Source organism: Vigna umbellata, chromosome 5, assembly GCF_029865625.1.
Source record: "Vigna umbellata cultivar VRB3 chromosome 5, Vumbellata_1.0, whole genome shotgun sequence".
Classification (NCBI taxonomy): Eukaryota; Viridiplantae; Streptophyta; class Magnoliopsida; order Fabales; family Fabaceae; genus Vigna; species Vigna umbellata.
Window position 1 is genome coordinate 18,552,854 of NC_142169.1, and position 19,838 is coordinate 18,572,691.

General features: G+C 32.4%; 2 protein-coding genes and 1 pseudogene across 4 annotated transcripts; 1 reads left to right on the plus strand and 2 right to left on the minus strand.

Annotated features, from left to right (window-relative positions):
• Positions 1 to 2,837: 2,837 nt before the first annotated feature.
• On the minus strand, positions 2,838 to 6,058 carry LOC124834839 (uncharacterized). Of its 2 annotated transcripts, none has more exons than XM_047309639.2 (10): positions 5,902 to 6,058; positions 5,389 to 5,538; positions 5,104 to 5,308; positions 4,930 to 5,020; positions 4,719 to 4,864; positions 4,383 to 4,626; positions 4,174 to 4,278; positions 3,889 to 4,071; positions 3,582 to 3,786; positions 2,838 to 3,474 (listed from the first exon to the last, which is right to left on the minus strand). In XM_047309639.2, exons 1-10 carry the CDS (start codon positions 5,912 to 5,914, stop codon positions 2,978 to 2,980), a joined length of 1,839 nt encoding a protein of 612 aa, XP_047165595.1. In that variant the 5' UTR covers positions 5,915 to 6,058; the 3' UTR covers positions 2,838 to 2,977. The 2 variants fall into 2 exon arrangements, with proteins under 2 accessions (XP_047165595.1, XP_047165594.1); XM_047309638.2 differs by having other exon boundaries at positions 5,389 to 5,553; positions 5,902 to 6,056.
• Positions 6,059 to 9,271: 3,213 nt separating this feature from the next.
• LOC148197870 (receptor-like protein EIX2) lies at positions 9,272 to 13,943 on the plus strand (annotated as a pseudogene).
• A 69-nt stretch (positions 13,944 to 14,012) lies between these two features.
• Positions 14,013 to 17,956, minus strand: LOC124834840 (uncharacterized). Of its 2 annotated transcripts, none has more exons than XM_047309642.2 (10): positions 17,700 to 17,956; positions 17,210 to 17,451; positions 16,905 to 17,109; positions 16,433 to 16,523; positions 16,214 to 16,359; positions 15,583 to 15,826; positions 15,392 to 15,496; positions 15,120 to 15,302; positions 14,822 to 15,026; positions 14,013 to 14,724 (listed from the first exon to the last, which is right to left on the minus strand). In XM_047309642.2, the coding sequence occupies exons 2-10, from the start codon at positions 17,427 to 17,429 to the stop codon at positions 14,228 to 14,230; spliced, it is 1,896 nt and encodes a 631-aa protein (XP_047165598.1). In that variant the 5' UTR covers positions 17,430 to 17,451; positions 17,700 to 17,956; the 3' UTR covers positions 14,013 to 14,227. The 2 variants fall into 2 exon arrangements, with proteins under 2 accessions (XP_047165598.1, XP_087972560.1); XM_088116434.1 differs by lacking the exon at positions 17,700 to 17,956 and adding an exon at positions 17,569 to 17,663.
• Positions 17,957 to 19,838: the final 1,882 nt, after the last annotated feature.

The following is a 19,838-nucleotide window of genomic DNA, read 5'->3' on the forward strand; positions in this document are numbered from 1 at the left end:
AATGCATTCAATGAACAAAAGTTGGGATATAAGTTGAGAAATGGTTTATCCAATTATGAAGCAAAAAGAGAGACTAATGTTATATCTTGAAGTAAATTGTTTTCTCTCTTAGCTCAAGGTGCTTTGTCCAGAAAAACCAAATTTTTTTCTTAGCCTAGGCACATTACAAGCCTTAAAAAGTCCTTGTAATGATAACTTGCTTGTGAATGTGTTTGATATTGTTGAAACGAAGGGTAAAGTTGATTTGTGTAACACTGTGATAGTTGAGAGTTAGACACACATCCTTATACATCATTATGCTTGAGTGAAACACTTTCTTTGGTGGGGATTGGTTCCATGCATGAAAACATCTTGTCATGTCTATTGATCTATCATTTGCATCTATCTCGTGATTTTCAAATGTGAGCACCATGATTGAAGTTTAGCTTGTTGAAACCATATTATCTCTTGAATGTAATTCCCAAGTTGAGCAAGCATGATTGATTTTGTTTATTTGATTGAAACTGTACTTGGGTTGCTAGACCATTGTAATTGAATTGTTTGCTAGGAAAAGTACCTTTGCTTGAGGACAAACAAAGTTGTAAGTTTGAGGGAGTTTGATAATGTTAATTCTTACCATTATTTAAGCATCAATTTAGTAGCAAAAATCAACTCTTTTCTAGCTTATAACTTGCTTAATCCTCTCTTTTATCTTAATTTTATGAATAATTTTGTTTAGGGCTACTTTGATGTAATTTCATCTATAATCCCTTTATTTTGTAGCTAATAATGTGTTTGGAAGAATCTCCAACAATGTATAGAGCTGAACCAGCCACAAGAAACAAGCAGATCTGAAGAAAAAACGAAAAAAATGTAGTTCAGAAAAGTCAGGCTGAGGGCCCCTAGGTCAGGGCCCTGAGCGCCACCTAGTCAGGCTGAGGGCCCTGGGTCAGGGGCCTTGAGCGCCACTTGCACAAAAGCTGATTTCTGGTGTGCTCGTGCTGAGGACCCTTTAGTAGGGGCACTGAGCGCTATGATACTGTCAGAATTTCTTGCCTAGGCGCCCTCTCCAAGGGTGCTGAGTGCCATGCACCTCGCAATTTCGCTTGGGCACCCCCTCTAGGGGCGTTGAGCGCTAACGGCGTTGATGTGGCATATTTGTTCTATATAAACCTAAAATGCGAAGGGGTTTTGAGTCTTTGGTTCTTTAGAGGCGCGATTCACTCAGAGGAGAGCTTGGAAGGCTGTTAGGGTTTGTGGGAACACTCTCTTCTTCCTCTTTGGTTTCTTATTCTTCTTCCATGGCCATTTTGTAAGCTTAAAGGCTCTCCATAGACATGGAGAGTCAAACCCATCTTGTTGGGATTACTCGTAGCCTATGAACTCTTGTGTATTTGTTGAATGATTCAAATATATATATATATATATATATATATATATATATATATATATATATATATATATATATATATATGCCTTGTCTATCAATTGCTAGTATTCTTGTTTCTAATCTTAAAGCTTGCATGTTATAGAGATGTTCATGGCTTGATCTTTGATTCATGGGTGTGGGAATGTATCTTGTGTGATCTAGAATAGAAACAAGAGTCTTAGTGGTTCATTGATTCTAGAGATGGGAGATGCTTCACTTATTGTCTTAGATCCTAGTTCTTAATGCGGGTTTTGCTTGTTAATTAATCAAGAGATTGATAGTTAATAGGTGAAAGTTAGGCTCTTTCACCTAAGGAATTAGGGCTAGAGTGTTTTTGTGGATTGACTTTAGTAATTTGAATGAGAGCAGATGAAATTGTGTATGCACAAGTGTGAATTGGTGAAAACTAACCTTAACATTGCCATTTTGTACCAATTCTAGTCTTTTTTGCTCTTAAGCGTGTCTCCGGATGCCAAAGACCACTTTTATTTCCTTGTCAATTAATTTGTTGCACTTATTTGTATATTCATTAATCTAAATGAGTTGTTAATCGTGCAATTAACTAGTGTTACACGAGTCTCTTGGAAAACGATACTTTATCTTATCATTTTATATTACTTGAACGATTCGGTACACTTGCCGAGGTCTTAACATAATCCAAACTGTTTTCCAACATATTTCACACTATTTTAACGAAACAAATTTGTTTTCTACACATTATAATCATTTATATTTTCCATCAATGATCAAGATGGTTAAAACATTGTGTTTTCTGTCAAATCTCTATGGATACGACACTTGTTATACTACAAACTACTTAATATACTTGCCAGTATACTTGGGTTGTTGCATGGACACCCAATAGTCTTGACATGATTTCTCTCACTTTCCAAGAAAAAAAGATCAAGAATTTGTTATTCTTACACTTGGGTAAGTGCTAAGTGGTGTTACAATCTATAAACGGAACACATTCACTTGAAAAAAATATCATTTGAATTGCTATGCATATTATCTTATATTTAACTTTTTTTGTTAATAATTTTCTTTATAACATCTCATTTTATAGTATATATACAACTCCTAAAAGAAATATCACATAATCAATATCTAAGAAGAGATAACTAACAAATGTATATATAGGGTGTGTGATGTATGCCACTTAGTTAAATAATACAGGCTTCTTTTCCTCGTTGTGACAATCTTTCTTCTAATGCTTTTGATTTAATTCATGCTGATATATGGAGTCCTTTTGCTTATTCTTCCATTCACGGACATAAATAGCTTTTAACTGGTACAGATGATCATGGTTATTTCTCATGAAAGGTATGGAATGCACCTTCATGCTTGTCTGTCTACTACATTTGATTATGCAGTTAGTGTGCTTTTTTTCGGGTAGTTTTTATATTTAAATAGTTTAGTGAGAGAAGTGTAACCAATAATGTGCGAGGTTAGAACATAATACTGGGATCATTTGGAATGTCAGCTTAAGGGAAAAGAAAACCAAACAAAATGTGTACAACATTTGAAAATGATGCAGATAAAAAGTATACATACAAATGAAAATGAGAACTACTCAGAGAACAAGGCCTCAGTAGTTTGGGTAGAAAGGCCAAACCCAAATGGGAAGAGGGGATCATAGTGAGGATCTCCAACATTCATTGGCAGTTGATCAACAGATTTGAACCATGTTCTTGGAAGTTTTCCTGTGAAAGCATAGTCACCAAATAGAACATCAGCCACACCTTGGCCTTCGCTACCAGGAAGCCATGCAGCAACAAGTGCATCTATCATATCAACATATGGTTCAATCACCAAAGGACGACCAGAAATTACAATAACCACACATTTTGTTACTCCACACACGTTTCTTATCATCTCAGGACCAGGGTCTGGGATTGTCAAGTTCATGTTGTCACCATGCGTTTCAGCATAAGGAGGCTCTCCTACCACAACAATGGCATAGGAAAATTCGTTGGATTTAACAAATTCTGCATCAGGGTTCTCCTTGTAGATCACTGTGGTTTCAGGATCAACAGTGTTTTTCACAGCATTGAGAATTGTGGTCCCTGGTCATACAAAGGTTGACAAGAATAATAAGAAACAAGAGTTGCATTATATAATTGATAGTGATGATATAAGTAGAAAAGAACAAACAAAATACATATATCTTAACCTTTGAGAAGATTGTTCCCACTGACCCCTTGCCATTCTATAGTCCAGCCACCACACTGATATCCTAGATTATCTGCATGGATTCCAGCAACAAGTATTTTTGGTGCCTTTTTAGGAAGAGGCAATAAAGGCTTATCAACAGATTGACCATTTTTCAGAAGGACCATTGATTTTCTCACCGCTTCTCTAGCCAAATTTCTGTGCTCCTGTTGAGAATTTTGGTAAACACTTAACATTTACAACGTGTTCCTATATTGTGAACTTGGGGATGTAAAAGGAAGTGCTTGAGGAAAACAAAAATAGGTAACCTGGATTCCCAAATATTTGGTCATACTGTAATCAGCATAAGGGTTCTCAAAAAGACCCATCATGAACTTAACCCACAAAATTCTTCTCACCGCATCATCAATTCGACTCATGGGAATGCGCTCATTTTTCACCAACATGGATAGACCATCTATGAATTCTGTGTAAAGCTTTGGAAACATGAACTGCAAAACCAAGCATAGTGTGAAACTATATTAAACGTGTTCTCATTGGTACCATACAGACCGGTTATGTTATATGATGTACTTTTGTCCTAAATAAACAACCATGTCAATGCCAGCAGAAACTCCTGCTTCGATTGAATAATTGATGTTTGCACGATGTGGAGTTGTGATCCTATCAATACCCTCAAAATCTGAAATGACAAAGCCCTGACATAATCCAAGAAAAGGCAAAGGGTTATATAAAAAATATGCACATATGATATGATAAACAGGTTTCAACTAATGTTAATTCGACAGACAAATCGTTTTACCTTGAAATGGAGAGTATTCTTGAGGAAGGCAGTAATAAGATCATGGTGAGCATGCATTTTTACACCATTCCAACTGGAGTAAGAGACCATTATGCTTGCCACACCTTTATCGATTGAGGTCAAGTAAGGTGGCATGTGAATTTTCATCAATCCATCTCTATCTATAACAGTGTTGTGCTCATTAATTCCATCGATTGTTCCACCGTCACCCACATAGTGTTTAGCACTGCCTATGACCTTTTCTCTGTCCAGCAATATAAACTACTAAGGTTCACAACTAACTGATATTGGAGCAATCATATAAAAATTAAGTTATTTTGTTCTTAAAATTCTTACTTTCCAGAGATGAAAGGGACACCCTTTGGTAAATTATGAGGGATGTCCCCTTGCAATCCTGGTATGATTTCGGTCATAGCTTGAACTAGTTCAGTATCTTCACTGTAGCTTTCATAACACCGACCCCATCTTGGATCTCTACAAACCTACAGAGAGTATAAGCCTGTGCTAAAAGATCTTAGAGCATAAAAAATTGATTGTAATCACTTACTGCTATACAAGGTGCATATGCATATTGAACTCCTGTTGCTCTAACTTCAAGGGCAGTTGCAGCTCCAATTCTCTTAACTAGTTCAGGGTCCCTAACAAGCAAAATCAAATATCTACAATGATCTCTTATAACAATAAAATAAGAATAGAATAATTATGTCTGGTATCAATATACCTGGTAGCTCCAAGACCAATATTGTGAGGAAAAATAGTTGCATTGTAAACAGTGTTGTGGCCATGAACAGCATCAACACCATAAAACACTGGAATTCCAAGCCGGGTTGACAAAGCACCCTTCTGAAATTCATTCACCATGTCAACCCAAGTTTCAGCAGATGCCTGTGGAGCCGGGATACTCCCTCCCTCACTCATTACACTACCTACTCAAAACACCAAAAAAATTGAGTGAATATACCACAAAAATGGGAAACAAAAAACCAAGAAAAGGTAAAGTGGTTACCAATAAAATACTTGTTGACCAAATCAGCAGATGTATGCTTCCTCTCAACCTGCAACATTTGACCAATTTTCTCCTCGAGAGTCATCCTGCTAAGAAGATCCTCAACCCGAGCATCTATTGAAAGGTTAGGGTCCTTGTACTTCATTTGATCTACACTCAACAAACCTGCCCAGTTAGCCAAAGCCCCACCAACAACAAGGAGATTTTAGCCATTCCATCCAGATCCATACTCCGTACTAAAACTAATTCAACAGGATATGTAAAACTCGGTTTCCATAAAAACTGTCTTCTTTGCACGTAACTCAGATGTGCGATATTAACCCTTCAATGATCAAGAACAAAATCTCTAGCACAGAAAATATGTGGTGCTCACTGATCATTAAGGCTAAATAGAGAATGGCAGCAATTATTACACTGAGCCTCAGATTCAAAGGCTTATAGAACGAGCAACATGTAAAAGATAAAATATTCATAGCTAAGTTAACAGAGAAGCATTCTTTATTTGTACCGTACCTGTCGTGTTCATGGATGCTCTCGGATGATGTTTGTCACTGCAGAAAATGAAGCATAATCCGGAACTGTGAATGGTGACATATAATGTGAAAACTGCGAAAAAGGAGTCACATGAAATTAATAATCAAAAAAATGTATGGCTTGGCTGCATGATTGGATCTGCTTTCCATAATATTATAATACGTGACGAAGGTAAAGTGACTTTATACAAATATTTATACGATTGAATCAAATAGAAATATACTTAGATATCATATACTGCTCATCTTTAGTGTAAAAATATTTAAACATAAATTTTTGTCCATTTATAAATTATTCTTAACTTAAAACTAATTGTAAATAAAATCCCCTTTAAAAAAGAGAAATCTTTAAACAGAGAGTGCCACGTGACATGGGAAACTGACAAAAGGAAAAACATATAAGAATAAGTGGTATACACGGATGTAATAATATTCACTCAAATAGTTTTTAGGGTTAAATATGTTTTTAGTCTTAAACTATTGACCGTTTCTGGTTTTCGTCCCTCTTCCAAAGTAAGGTACAATTTGGTCCTCATTCTTTAGAAAAACGTTCGTTTTAGTCCTCAAAATTTTGTTTTTAGTCCTCTCAAAACGTTTGTTTTTTCGACTAAAACAAACGTTTTTTAAAGATTGAGGACTAAAGTGTACCTTACTTTGGAAGAGGAGGGACGAAAACCAGAAACGGTCAATAGTTTAGGGATTAAAAACATATTTAATCCTAGTATTTATTATCTATAATATATAAATGTAAATATGTCAAAATGTTGGATAAATAAGAAATTATTTCCAAGAGATCCAAAAATAAATATTAACTAAAAAGGGTAAAAATTAAATTTTGGTTTAAAAAGTAATAATTTAAAAGGGTTTTAAAAATTGATCGAAGAAAAGTTTCTTTAAATTTTGTTTCAAAAGATCTAAAATAAACGTTCACGTAATTTTGGAAACAAGAGTCAAAAATTAAGAAAACATAATAATAAAATATATTAATTAAAAAATAAAATATGAGGTTGATTTTATTTTAGTTTAATTAAATTAAAAAGAAAAAAGAAAAACAGTATCAATTTCTTCTTCCACCTTCTTCTTCTTCATCATCCCAATCAGCAACCGTTAATGACACAGCTATTTCCTAAGACCATTGACCAAGTCAAAGATTAACTCATTAAGATTACTTTGTGTATGTATTAAACGATTAACCGATAGTAAATACAGACCGATAAATAGTATTATATATGACAACACTGTTAAAGTCATTTCTCTTATCTCACAACACAAACAAAGTATCTTCTCGTTTCTCTCTGTCCCTTTCTCCCACTTCCTTTTCCTTTGTCTGACTACACTAAAATTTGTTCCACCAAAATGTATATTTATAAATGTGGTGGTGATGAATTCTTTAAAGAAGAAATAAAAGACATTTTTAAATTGTGAAATTTATTTTGAAACTTCTCATTCGAAACGATAACTCTTTGACAAAGAATTTTAAATTAGAAAATTTCTTTAAATTTGGTCTTTTAAAAAAATGAAAAAAAAAAGCACAAATATAACTTTGAGAAAAGAAAAATTAATTGCTTCTGTCAATTTTATTTGACCTTATTTTTTAAAATATGTATTTTTTAAAATGTAGTAATGAAATATATTTAATATGTTAATTTCTAAATTATTTTAAAAAATTAAGTTTCATTCTAAATTTAAATTATAAATTTGTTTCTTTCTAAGTTATATTTTTTTCGTAAAACACATCAGATTATAAAAATATATTGTTAAACTAAAACAAGAAATGCAAGAGAATTTAACATATTATGAAATTTATTTGAAATTTCTAACTCGAAATCCTAGCTTTGGATAAAAAACTTTGAACTTATTGTTTTAAACTATTAGAGTTATATATGTTTCTCATCCGGAAATTAATTTTAAAAATTATATTTGTTTTCAAATTAAATTATATATATATATATATTCCATAAAGCCTATTCGGAAAGAAAACTTTAATCGCTTACGGAAATTTTCTACCTTTTTGTTTTAATTTTACTGGTGAGAATACTTCCTTACACATGATATTTCAATTGTTTCTTTTAAAATTTATTTTGATTCACTGTTAAATATTTTAATTTTTTAAAATGTTTGAGTCTGAATTACAATTTTGAAATGTAGACAATTTGATATTTCATATTAATTTAAATATATATTTTTTCTCTTCAATATATACAATGATTTGAATATTTCTAGATAATTTATTTATATAATTTCTACTATAACAAATATAGATACTTTAGTATGCTTAATTCTTCAATTAATATAAATAATATTATATTATTTAATTTTCTTATAAAAATGTATTTTAAATAACGATTATTTAGTTTTTTAAAATTATTTAATTTTTAATTTAAAATATAATTAATTTAAGTATTTATCTTTTCTTTAATAAGTACAAATATTATAATATTTGTAATTGATTTAATTATTTAATTTATTCTTAATAAGTATAGACATTTTAAAGTTTTTAGTTAATTAAATTAATTATTTTTATTTATGGTTTTTAATTTAAAAAAGAAAACTAAAAGTAAATTAAAAGTTAATTAAATGATATAAAAAAAATCAATGATTGAATATACTATAAATTCAGTGTTTATTTTTTTTAATTATTTAAAATAAACTAAAATAGCGATCATTAATAATATTTTATTGTTTAAAAAATTATTAAATTCATTAATATAATGTATTTATAATATATATTAAAAAATAATATTTTAATTCTGTTATATTATCATTAAATAAATGCTATCATTATGATATTTAATAGAAGTAACAAATTTATGATAAAAAAATATTAAATTTTTATATAAAATTTTGAAAATTTTATTTTAAAATATTTTTATTATATTTAAGTTACAAAAATAATTATTTAACATAAAATGCTTTTGAACATAACTAATAAAAATATATTTTAATAGTTTAAAGGAGATCGATACTTGAAAATATTTGTGCTAAGTCAAATGTAAACTTTTGGTTAGAATCATTTCTCCTCTACAAAATTTTATTTTAATAAACAATTCTATTTTACCTATAATTCTTGACATTGTGTGTTTTTATCATGTTCTATTTTTTTTATCGCTTGATTATGTGTGTCATTTCAATTAGTTTCAAATTCTGTTGAATAATAAACAACTTAATATCATCCAAGCATTCCTTTCATTACGGGTGTCACACTCTATTGAATCATGTGTGCCACACTCTCTTCCATTCTTTCTTTAAGGAATTCATGAAGATCATCTTTATAAATATACATTTTCATCGAGTAAAGCGACGACAATCATCATTCATCTATTAATGTTTTTCCTCTTCTACCAATCAAGATGACCTTTCTATCACAATTTTCACTTATTTTCCTTTCCCTCTTTTATACTTTTACATTTCAAAACATTCTATGCAATAATCTCATGCAATGAGAAGAACTAAAAAACGTTGCAAATATTTAAAGAGGATCTTATTGATCCATCCAACAACCTCGTCACATGGTCCACTCAACAAGATTGTTGTGAATGGAAAGGAGTTCACTATGACAATACAACAAGCAGAGTAACAAAACTTGACCTTTCCCAACAATCTCTACAAGGTGAAATCAAGTTATCTTTGTTAGAACTTCAATTTCTATATCATTAGGATGTGAGCGATAACTCCTTTAAGGTTACTAGCATTCCACCAATTCATAATGATACCATTTTTGGCTCTAACCTTCATTACATTGACTTATACTATAATGATATTTCCATGGATAGTCTTCATTGGCTTTACAACTTCCTTCGTTCAGATATCTCGACCTTGGTTCTACAAATCTTCGTTATGCTACCTATTACCAAATAATTAATCATGTTTATTATAATTTGTTATGTATTTTGTCTTTTTCTTCCTGAACAGTTTTGCACAGTTTGTTATTACACATGTCTAGTTTGTTATAGATGGATGATTTTCTTCATCCTTACATATATAGGCTTTGCCTTTCCTATAATGATTATCATGGAATCAATGAAACATTTATTCTAAGATGGTATCAAAGCTCTTTCGGGAGTTCTAGTAGCCAAAAACCTATCATACAAATTTGTTCATTTCTTCTTTATACCCACTCCAATGGAGCCTTCTACCAAATTCAATAGCTCTTCAAGCAATCCATTATCTGATCCACAACCTTATCGTAGATTAGTTGATTAGTTGATGTACCTTACAACCACTAGACCAGACTCAACTTTTGTTACTCAACATATGAGTCAATATGTTTCTTAACCAATGGATACTCGTCATAGTGTTGCCATGAGAGTTCTTCGCTACATCAAAGGTTCTCCTACTAAAGGTCTTCACTTTCTTGCCAACTTATCTCTAATGTCTTCCAATTTTGCTGATTCTGATTGGGTAGTTGTATTGAAACTCGAAAATGTTACTAGTATTGCGTCTTTATTGGCTCTTCCTTAATTTTTTGGAAAACTAAGAAGCAAACAATTGTATCTCGTTCTTCCTCTAAAGCTGAATATAAGGCTCTTGCAGCTTTGAGTTGTGAACTGCATAGCTCCATTTCTTGCTCATTGATTTGCAAGTTCCTCCCACTACTCCTACTTCAGTTTTTTGTGATAATTAGTCCGCTTTATACCTGGCTCAAAATCCAACTTTTCATGAACGAACAAAACATATAGATTGACTGTCATGTCATCTGCGAGAAAAGTCAAAGTGGTCTTCTTCATTTGTTGCCCATTTCTTCACCTGCTTAATTGACTTATATGTTTATTAAGGCTCTTCATCCCAAAGTTTTCAACAATGCATATCCGAGCTTGGACTATTCGATGTTCATAGTCCCACTTGAGGGGGTATTACCAAATAATTAATCATTTTATTACAATTTGTTATGTTTTTTTTTGTCTTTTTCCTTCTTGAACAGTTTTGCATATTTTTTCCTCCTTGAACAGTTTTGCAAAGTTTGTTATTACACATGTCTAGTTTGTTATAGATGGATGATTTTCTTCATCCTTATATATACAGGCTTTGCCTTTCTTGTGATTATTATCATGGAATCAATGAAAAATTTATTTTGAGACTATCAATGGGCTTTAGTTGTTGCATATGCTCCCTTCTTTGTTCGAGTTACGATTGAGGTATTGTGGACTAAACATCACTTCGTCTCTCAAACATGTGAATTTTAATTCACATGTAACTCTTGATCTTTCAAGCAACTATTTCACCTCAAAATCATTAAGGTGATTATTTAATTGTAGTAGTGGCATCTCTCATCTTACCCTTAGTCAAATTTCTTTATCTGGGAATTTTGATCTTCAATGGCATTCTCAACTTCATTTTGTTAAATATCTTGACCTTAGTTACATTGATATTCATGAAGCAACAAACTGGCTTTTGGATATGCCTCCTTCATTATCAAACCTACACTTGTGCAATTGTCAATTAACCAACATAAATCCATCTTTAAAGCATGTGAATTTTACTTCACTTGTCACTCTTGATCTTTCTTTCAACCATTTTAACTCTGAATTGCCAAATTGGTTGTTTAATCTCAGTCGTGATCTCTCTCATCTTTCTCTTGCATTCATTAGTTTATACGATGAAATACCTTCAAGTTTGTTTAACTACCAAAATTTGGAATACATTGATCTATCGAGAAACATGTTTTCTCGTTCCTTTCCTCCAACTTTGGGAAATCTCACATATTTGGTTTCCCTAAATATTGGCTATAATTCCTTTTCTAGTACAATATCTGAGATGGTTTTTCCTAGACTCCAAAACTTAAAAGAGTTGGACTTGAGAAACATAAAGTTTACATTTCATTTCAATCCTGAATGGATTCCTCTATTTCAACTTAAAAGTCTTTATTTGGATGATACAAATCAAGGTCCTCAATTTCCATCATGGATATATACACAAAAGTCACTTTCAGTTTTATCCTTGTCAAGCTCAAAAATTTCATTTACAGAAGAAGAAAAGTTTTGGGGCTTCATAGCTAGTATTGATATGGAGATTGATATATCCAACAACTCAATTAGTGGAGACATATCGAACGTCAGGCTAAATTCTGACATCATAAAGTTAAACCAAAATAATTCCATAAGAAGACTCCCATATTTATCACCAAAGGTCGAATATGTAGATTTATCTCATAACTCTTTCACAGGATCGATTCCACATGCTTGGAAGAACTTGAAACATTTGTTTTTTATCAGCTTGTGGAACAATAATTTATTTGATGAAGTTCTTGAGAAACTCTCATGGTCGATGTATTTAAGAGTTATAAACCTCGAAAACAATGATTTTTTTGGAACTATACCAAACAACATATCTAGATCCGTAGAAGTGGTGATAGTAAGATCTAATAAATTTGAGGGGAGTATTCCACCTCAACTATTCCTTCTCTCTAATTTGATTCACTTGGATCTTGCCCATAATAAGATTTCAGGATCAATTCCTCAGATTACGTATAACACAACAAAAAGGATTGCAGATAATTATTCACCATTTCTCTTTGGTGAAGCTGAAGATGATAACATTGATTTGTATGAAAAAGTTCAAGTTTATGAATGTAAACTTGACTTGGACAGACATACCATTGACCTTTCAACTAACAAGATATATGGAGAGATTCCTTCGGAATTATTTAGGCTAATTCAAGTTCAAACATTGAATTTATCTTATAATCATTGGACTTGAAAAATACCTAAGACAATTGGAGGAATGAAAAATCTGGAATCTCTTTATCTCTCTAATAATAAGTTTTTTGGCGAAATTCCAAAAACCATGGCCACCCTGTGTTTTCTGAGTTATTTGAATCTATCATGTAACAATTTTTCTGGACAAATTCAATAGAGACTCAACTTCAAAGTTTCAGTGTATCAAGCTATAATGACCGGTCGGTCCAGAACAATGATTAAATGATAATTAATCTTGACAATAATAACAATTAATGAATAGTTAAGTAGAATAATAGCAATTTATTGGTAATTAATGAGTCAGACCTAATGGTAACTTTCTTATAATATATGAATATATGTCTCACGAAAAAGATAGGTAATTAATTACTTATCTTTATTACAAGATTATTACCCAAAGTAACTTACTAGAACGTCCGGGAGTGTCTTCTGCAAGCACCCTCCTCACGGTTAAGATAAGGAGAAGAGAGAGTAGTGTAACCTGGATGATGGAATGGACAACTTTGAATGCTGAGTAAGAAATCTCAACCCTACCCGAAACAAAAATAATTGTTACGGGCAAGTGTTAAAGAGAATGGTTTTCCTTTGGGTGGTGATCAACCATTAAACATGCTCGGTGTCATACAGGTATTACACTCGATCATCAGAAATAGGTGGGGAAAAGTTATTTCATATGACCTTTTACATGTCTAACAGTCCCAGAAATCTCAGAGCTACTACTTGATTTGAAAGTAAGTGAGTTCTATAATTAGCAGTTCTAATAAAGCCTGTGTTGGGACAGTCTCGGTAATCTTCCAGCTAAGCTCAGTTTTGATACTTTGTGGTTAGTTCCTTCATGCCAAATTCTTAGTTCTATAATGTCAAATTCTTATTTTCTAGTTTAATATATTAATTTCATGTACTTGCGTCTACTCCTACATCGACTCTAATTTTATACACGCATTCCCCTGTTAAATTATATTCTTAGAGAGTTTGGGTTGCTTTCTTTATCGCTATATTTTTTTACTTATGTTAAAATTGTGTATGATAATGTTTTTCTTTTCTTTGTGTAAGTAATAAACATTTTGAATATAGCTCTCTGACTTTGGACTTGCAAAATGGACGTCAACTTCATCAAATATTTGGGTTTGTACTTTCACACATGCTGCAGAGAGAATTTGCTTTTAAATAGTTCCAGTTTCTAAATTCTTTAAACACTCATTTATGCAGTTACATGGTTCCTGAGTACTTCATGTATGGCAAAGTAAATGACAAGATTTATGTCTATGCACTTGGTATTGTGCTTCTTGAGCTGTCTAGTTTGACATTCCCTGATAAATTTGGTTAATCTTACATGTGTCCTGTCTAGTTTGAATGTTTTGAATGCAAGTTTTTGAGCAAAAATAACCAATCTAAATTGAAGAATTTTACTTTATTCAATTTTCATTCTATTTTCCCTGGTTCTAGTTTAATTATTGAAACTGGATCATTTATAATAATGAACAAAAATTTCCAGGTAGCAGGAAAAAATCACTTAGTTCTGAACCTATCGTTTAAAAACAACATAATACACTCTTTATTGTTTTTTTTTACGTAAAAAATAAAAAATATATATACAAATCAAGATGAGAACTAGGCAGAGTAAAAACCCTTAGTAGGTTTGGTAGACAGGCCAAATCCAAATGGGAAGAGGGGATCATAATGATGATCCCCAACATTCATGGGCAGTTGATCAACATATTTGAACCATGTTCTTGGAAGCTTTCCGGTGAAAGCATAGTCACCATATAGAACATCAGCCACACCTTGGCCTTCGCTACCAGGAAGCCATGCAGCAACAAGTGCATCTATCATACCAACATATGGTTCAATCACCAAAGGACGACCAGAAATTACAATAACCACACATTTTGTTACTCCACACACGTTTCTTATCATCTCAGGACCAGGGTCTGGGATTGTCAAGTTCATGTTGTCACCATGCATCTCAGCATAAGGACGCTCTCCTACTACAACTATCCCATATGAAAATCCATTGGATTTAACAAATTCTGCATCAGGATTCTCCTTGTACACCACTTTGGTTTCAGGATCAACTGTGTTTTTCAAAGCTGTGAGAATTGTAGTCCCTGCTCATACAAAGGTTAACAACAATATTAAGGAACGAGAGTTGTAATATGAAAGTGAGTTATGATATAATCTTCAAAGAAAAGTATAAATTTTCACCTTTGAGAAGATTGTTTCCGCTGAATCCTTGCCATTCTATGGTCCAGCCACCACACTGATATCCTAGATTATCCGCATGGCTTCCAGCCACAAGTATTTTGGGTGCCTTTTTAGGAAGAGGCAGTAAAGGGTTGGCAGCAGATTGGCCATTTTTTAGAAGGACCATAGATTTTCTTACAGCTTCCCTAGCCAATTGTCTATGCTCCTGTTAATAATTTTGAAAAACATTGAACACTATGATCCCTTTTCTGAACTTAGTGAAGTTAAAGGAAACACTTAAGAAAAACAAAGTACTAACCTGGATTCCCAAATATCTGACCAAACTGAAATCAGCAAAAGGGTTTTCAAAAATACCCATCATGAACTTAACCCACAAAATTCTTCTCACTGCATCATCAATTCTACTCATTGGAATGAACTTCTTTTTCACCAACATGGTTAGATCATCGATGAATTCTATGTAAAACTTTGGATTCATGAACTGCAACACCAAGAAAAGTTTATAGCAATATCAACTGTGTTCTTATTGGAACGTAATACCTAAATTCAGAAACTTTTGGCATAAATTACCATGTCAATGCCAGCAGAAACCCCTGCTTCAACTGAATAAGTGAAGTTTGAATGAGGTGGAGAGGTGATCCTATCAATACCCTCAAAGTCTGAAATAACAAAGCCCTGGTATAGTTCAGGAAAATGTAAGTGTCATTTAAAATTGGATGATAAACAGCTTTCAATGTCATATTCAACCCAATTTATTTTACCTTGAAATGTAGAGTATTTTTGAGGAAGCCAGTAATAAGTTCGTGGTTTGTATGCATTTTTACTCCATTCCAACTGGAGTAAGAAACCATAACGGTTGCCACACCCTTGCTGATTGAATTGAAGTAAGCTGGCATATGAATTTTCATCAATTCATCTCTGTCAATAACAGTGTTGTTCTCATCAATCCCATTGATTGTTCCACCATCACCCACGTAGTGCTTAGCAGAAGCTAGAACTTTTTCTCTGTCGAGCAATGCAAAAGTATTTTAGAAACACAATACTAACTGACCAAAAGATGGCATAATTGTAACATAAGATATAAGGAAAAGATTTATAAAGCTTGTATAGATATTTTGGGATGATTGCAATTCAATTACAATTGCAGCCGTTATTGAGACTTTAAAATCCTTTACATTACAGCTGCAATTTGCACTGTTTTCTAAAACCTTGTCTAAGACCATTTTATTGCAAGTCAAGCAAAACCAATGATAAAGTAATGACTCTTCTTCTTGGGAAGGTTTAACAATTCAACAGAATGAGGAGCATGAATATCAACTAACAAGGTTTAAAAATAACTGATGATAAAACAATCATCTCAAAATTAAGTTATTAAGTTTTCAAAATTCTTACTTTCCTGCGATAAAAGGGACACCCTTTGGTAAATTATGAGGGATGTCTCCTTGCAAGCCTGGTATGATTTCAGTCATGGCTTGAACTAATTTAGGATCCTCACTGTAACTTTCATAACACCGACCCCATCTTGGATCTCTACATACCTTCAAAGATTATAATGATGCTTTTAGAGATGTCTGTAACTTAGAGCATAAAAGACCAGTTGTTGTTACTTACTGCTATACAAGGTGCATAAGCATATTGAATTCCTGTTGCTCTAACTTCAAGGGCAGTTGCTGCACCAATTCTCTTGACTAATTCAGGGTCCCTAACAAGCAAAATAAAAATATCCATTATAATCTTTATCAAATAAATGTATTGAATAGAATAAGAATAAAACAATTTGTGTTATGGGAAATTTCTACATGACTTACATACCCAAGTTTCCAATCTAATAAAAGATTATGACAATAACAACATAACAGAGGACACCTTTTCGTAGGAACAAACCAGATAAAGCAATCTATGCTTAGTTTCTAGACTAGACAATGCAAGTTTCACACAAACCTATATATGCCTGTATAACTGTTTCCTGAATTGTCTTATCACAAAGTTCAAAGAACAAAATCAGTTATACTGTCTTTAGAATAAAACATTTTTTTAAAATAAAAGCTAAGACATATGGGGTGCTTCTTTGATATCAATATACCTGGTTGCTCCAAGACCAATATTGTGAGGAAAAATAGTTGCTTTGTAAACAGTATTGTGACCATGAACAGCATCAATCCCATAAAACATTGGAATTCCAAGCCGGGTTGATAAAGCACCCTTCTGAAATTCATTCACCATGTTAATCCAGGTCTCAGCAGAAGCCTGTGGAGCTGGAATACTCCCTCCCTCACTCATTACACTCCCTACTCGAAAAAGAGAAATGATTTTCATCATTGGCCATTGAATGAATATACCAAAGAGGAAAATATCAAGAAAATCAAACAAGTTTGGTCAGGTGGTTACCAATAAAATACTTCTTAACCAAATCAGCAGATGCATACTTGCGTTCAATTTGCAACATTTGGCCAATTTTCTCCTCAAGAGTCATTCTATTAACAAGATCATCAACCCGAGAGTCAATTGATTGTTTAGGGTCCTTGTACTTAATGTATTCTGCATCCAACAATCCTGTCCAGCCACTTAGTAGCCAAAACCACACCAACAAAATGGAGATTTTTGTCATTTCCTTCCCACCCTTGTATGCACTGGAAAAACAAATGCAACAAGATATGTAAAACTCAATGTCTATAAATAAAAACTTGGTCCATTCTGCACATAATTCAAATGCACCACATTAACACTTCATTGTCCATAAATGCTACCAGAACCCCAGCATTGCACTACTCTGAGACTCAGTCAGAGGCTTACTGAACAAGCAATCAAACACATTTAAAACATCCCAGGCTCAAGAAGAAACATTGCAAAGCTTAGTTAAGCTGTATCATTTCCATACCTTGAATCTTTATGTGATAAGGAAAGCTTGCATCAGATGTCACTGCATAAAAATGAAGCAGCAACCATCACTGAAAATGGTAATATTTATAGTGAAAAAAGCATGGAAAGTAGTACAGAATCCAGATCATTGCTATTAACGTGCTGATAAAGAAATCTTAGAACAAATGCCCCATATGGTAATCTGACCCATAAAAGAGAAAACAGATAAAAAAGAAGGTGAATTTTCACAATCAGATAACTGGAAGCAACCTTTATCAAAGGCACTAGTGTCAGCGAAAACATAACACAATGGGCCAACCAACAGCAAAGTTATTTATAGGGAATTAGTATCATTGCGTGTTTTATATGAAAACGGCATTTGTAGGAAAGATTACTAATTCAATAGTAGTGCAAAATATCAAACTGGTATTATCTTATTTAGCAGTTTAGAAAAGAAGAACGCTTTCCTGCTGCAGAATCTGTTAAAATTTACTATTACATAGGAAGGAAGGAGAACTCACGTGATCAATTCGTTAATATCATTTTATAATGTTTAGATAACTTTTAGTATGTATATAAAGAAAATACTTTTTGCCTAATACGTATCTGTTCTATCTACGACACTGAAACTTTCCATATCAGAGTATACATTTCCGTATTTCAACATTTTCTACGTCTCTTTTCTACTTTTTCAACCTTTCGACTAATAATCAAAGCGTATCACAGATAATGTCAAACTCACCATTAACATTTTTCTATTCGTGAAACAAACATATATATATATATATATATATATATATATATATATATATATATATATATATATATATATATATATATATATATATATATATATATCCCATAACTTTTAAGACAAAATCGTTCATATCTCATGTTTTAAAATTTAACTAAATAACATTAAAATGGGTTAAGAAACAGAAAACAACCTAGGATAATAATACAAGACTTAGAACCTAAACCCCAAACAAACAAAAACTAGAACTTGAACCCCAAACATAGAAATCATAAAAAAACACTTAAGTTCTAGGAAATAAAAAAACACTTACTTAGAATAATTAGATGCATGACTAGCCGATGTCCTATCTAAAGACTTGTGAGAGAAAATTGAGCTAAACGCTCAATGCTTAAATACCTGAAGTAGGTATTTGACTTCTCTCGAAAACAGAAACAAGTCGAGACAATGTCTTCAACTAAAACAATTAAAAGACATAATTGTTAAAAGATATAAGAAAGTCTGAGCAAGCTAAACATTATCGGTCTACAAAGAGACAAAAGAAAAAAAACATTTACTTGAATCAAAATGATACCATAAGCAAAACAGACACGTCATCTTGTGATGAAGTATCTATAGAATTGATATCTTCAAATTAAAAGAGCTTAATTGTAAGATGCTACCTAACAGTAAAAAAATAAAAAAAACACTTTGTTTTTCTGAGCACAACGTGCAAAAACAAAAAAAGTTATAAGAAAAGTCATATATGTTGCATGCACAGTTTATTCTAATTTTGCAAATAAGTTATTCTACACGCATCCACAATGCTACAGATCAAATATCAAATGTGAACGCTAAAGACAAAAGAGATAATCATGAAATTCCTCACTTGGAGCAAAGTCTAAAAGGATTTTACAACTTACTTCAAGCAAAGGACTGAAAAAACATCCCTACTCTGACAACGTTGACTTACACAACAGCTACTGTGAAAAGAAGAAAGAGAAAACACAAGCATCAAGACTACGAACTACAAGCATAGTCTAATGGACAAATATTCAAAAAGCTTATAAATAGAATATCTCTCAAGAAAAAATCAAGAGGATAGAAAAGAGGATAGCAAAAGTGCGTAAAGCATATAACGACATATCTATCCTAAAGAGAAAAAGAGAGAAAAGAGCTCAAAGAAAATAATACATTTGAGCTGAAGAAAAGAGAAAGAGATACTATCGAGTTTAAGTGTCAAATCTCTTACTGCTATAAGATCTTAAAGAGAAGCACTTGCGAGTGTTTAGACTATATTGTATTGTAATCAAATCCTCTTGCAGAGAAATTTAGTCTAAACTGCTTGCTTGTAAGATATCGTTGATTGCAATTCTGAAAAGAATTAAAACACTTTAAACCGAACTCTTTTGAGTTGAGGAATCT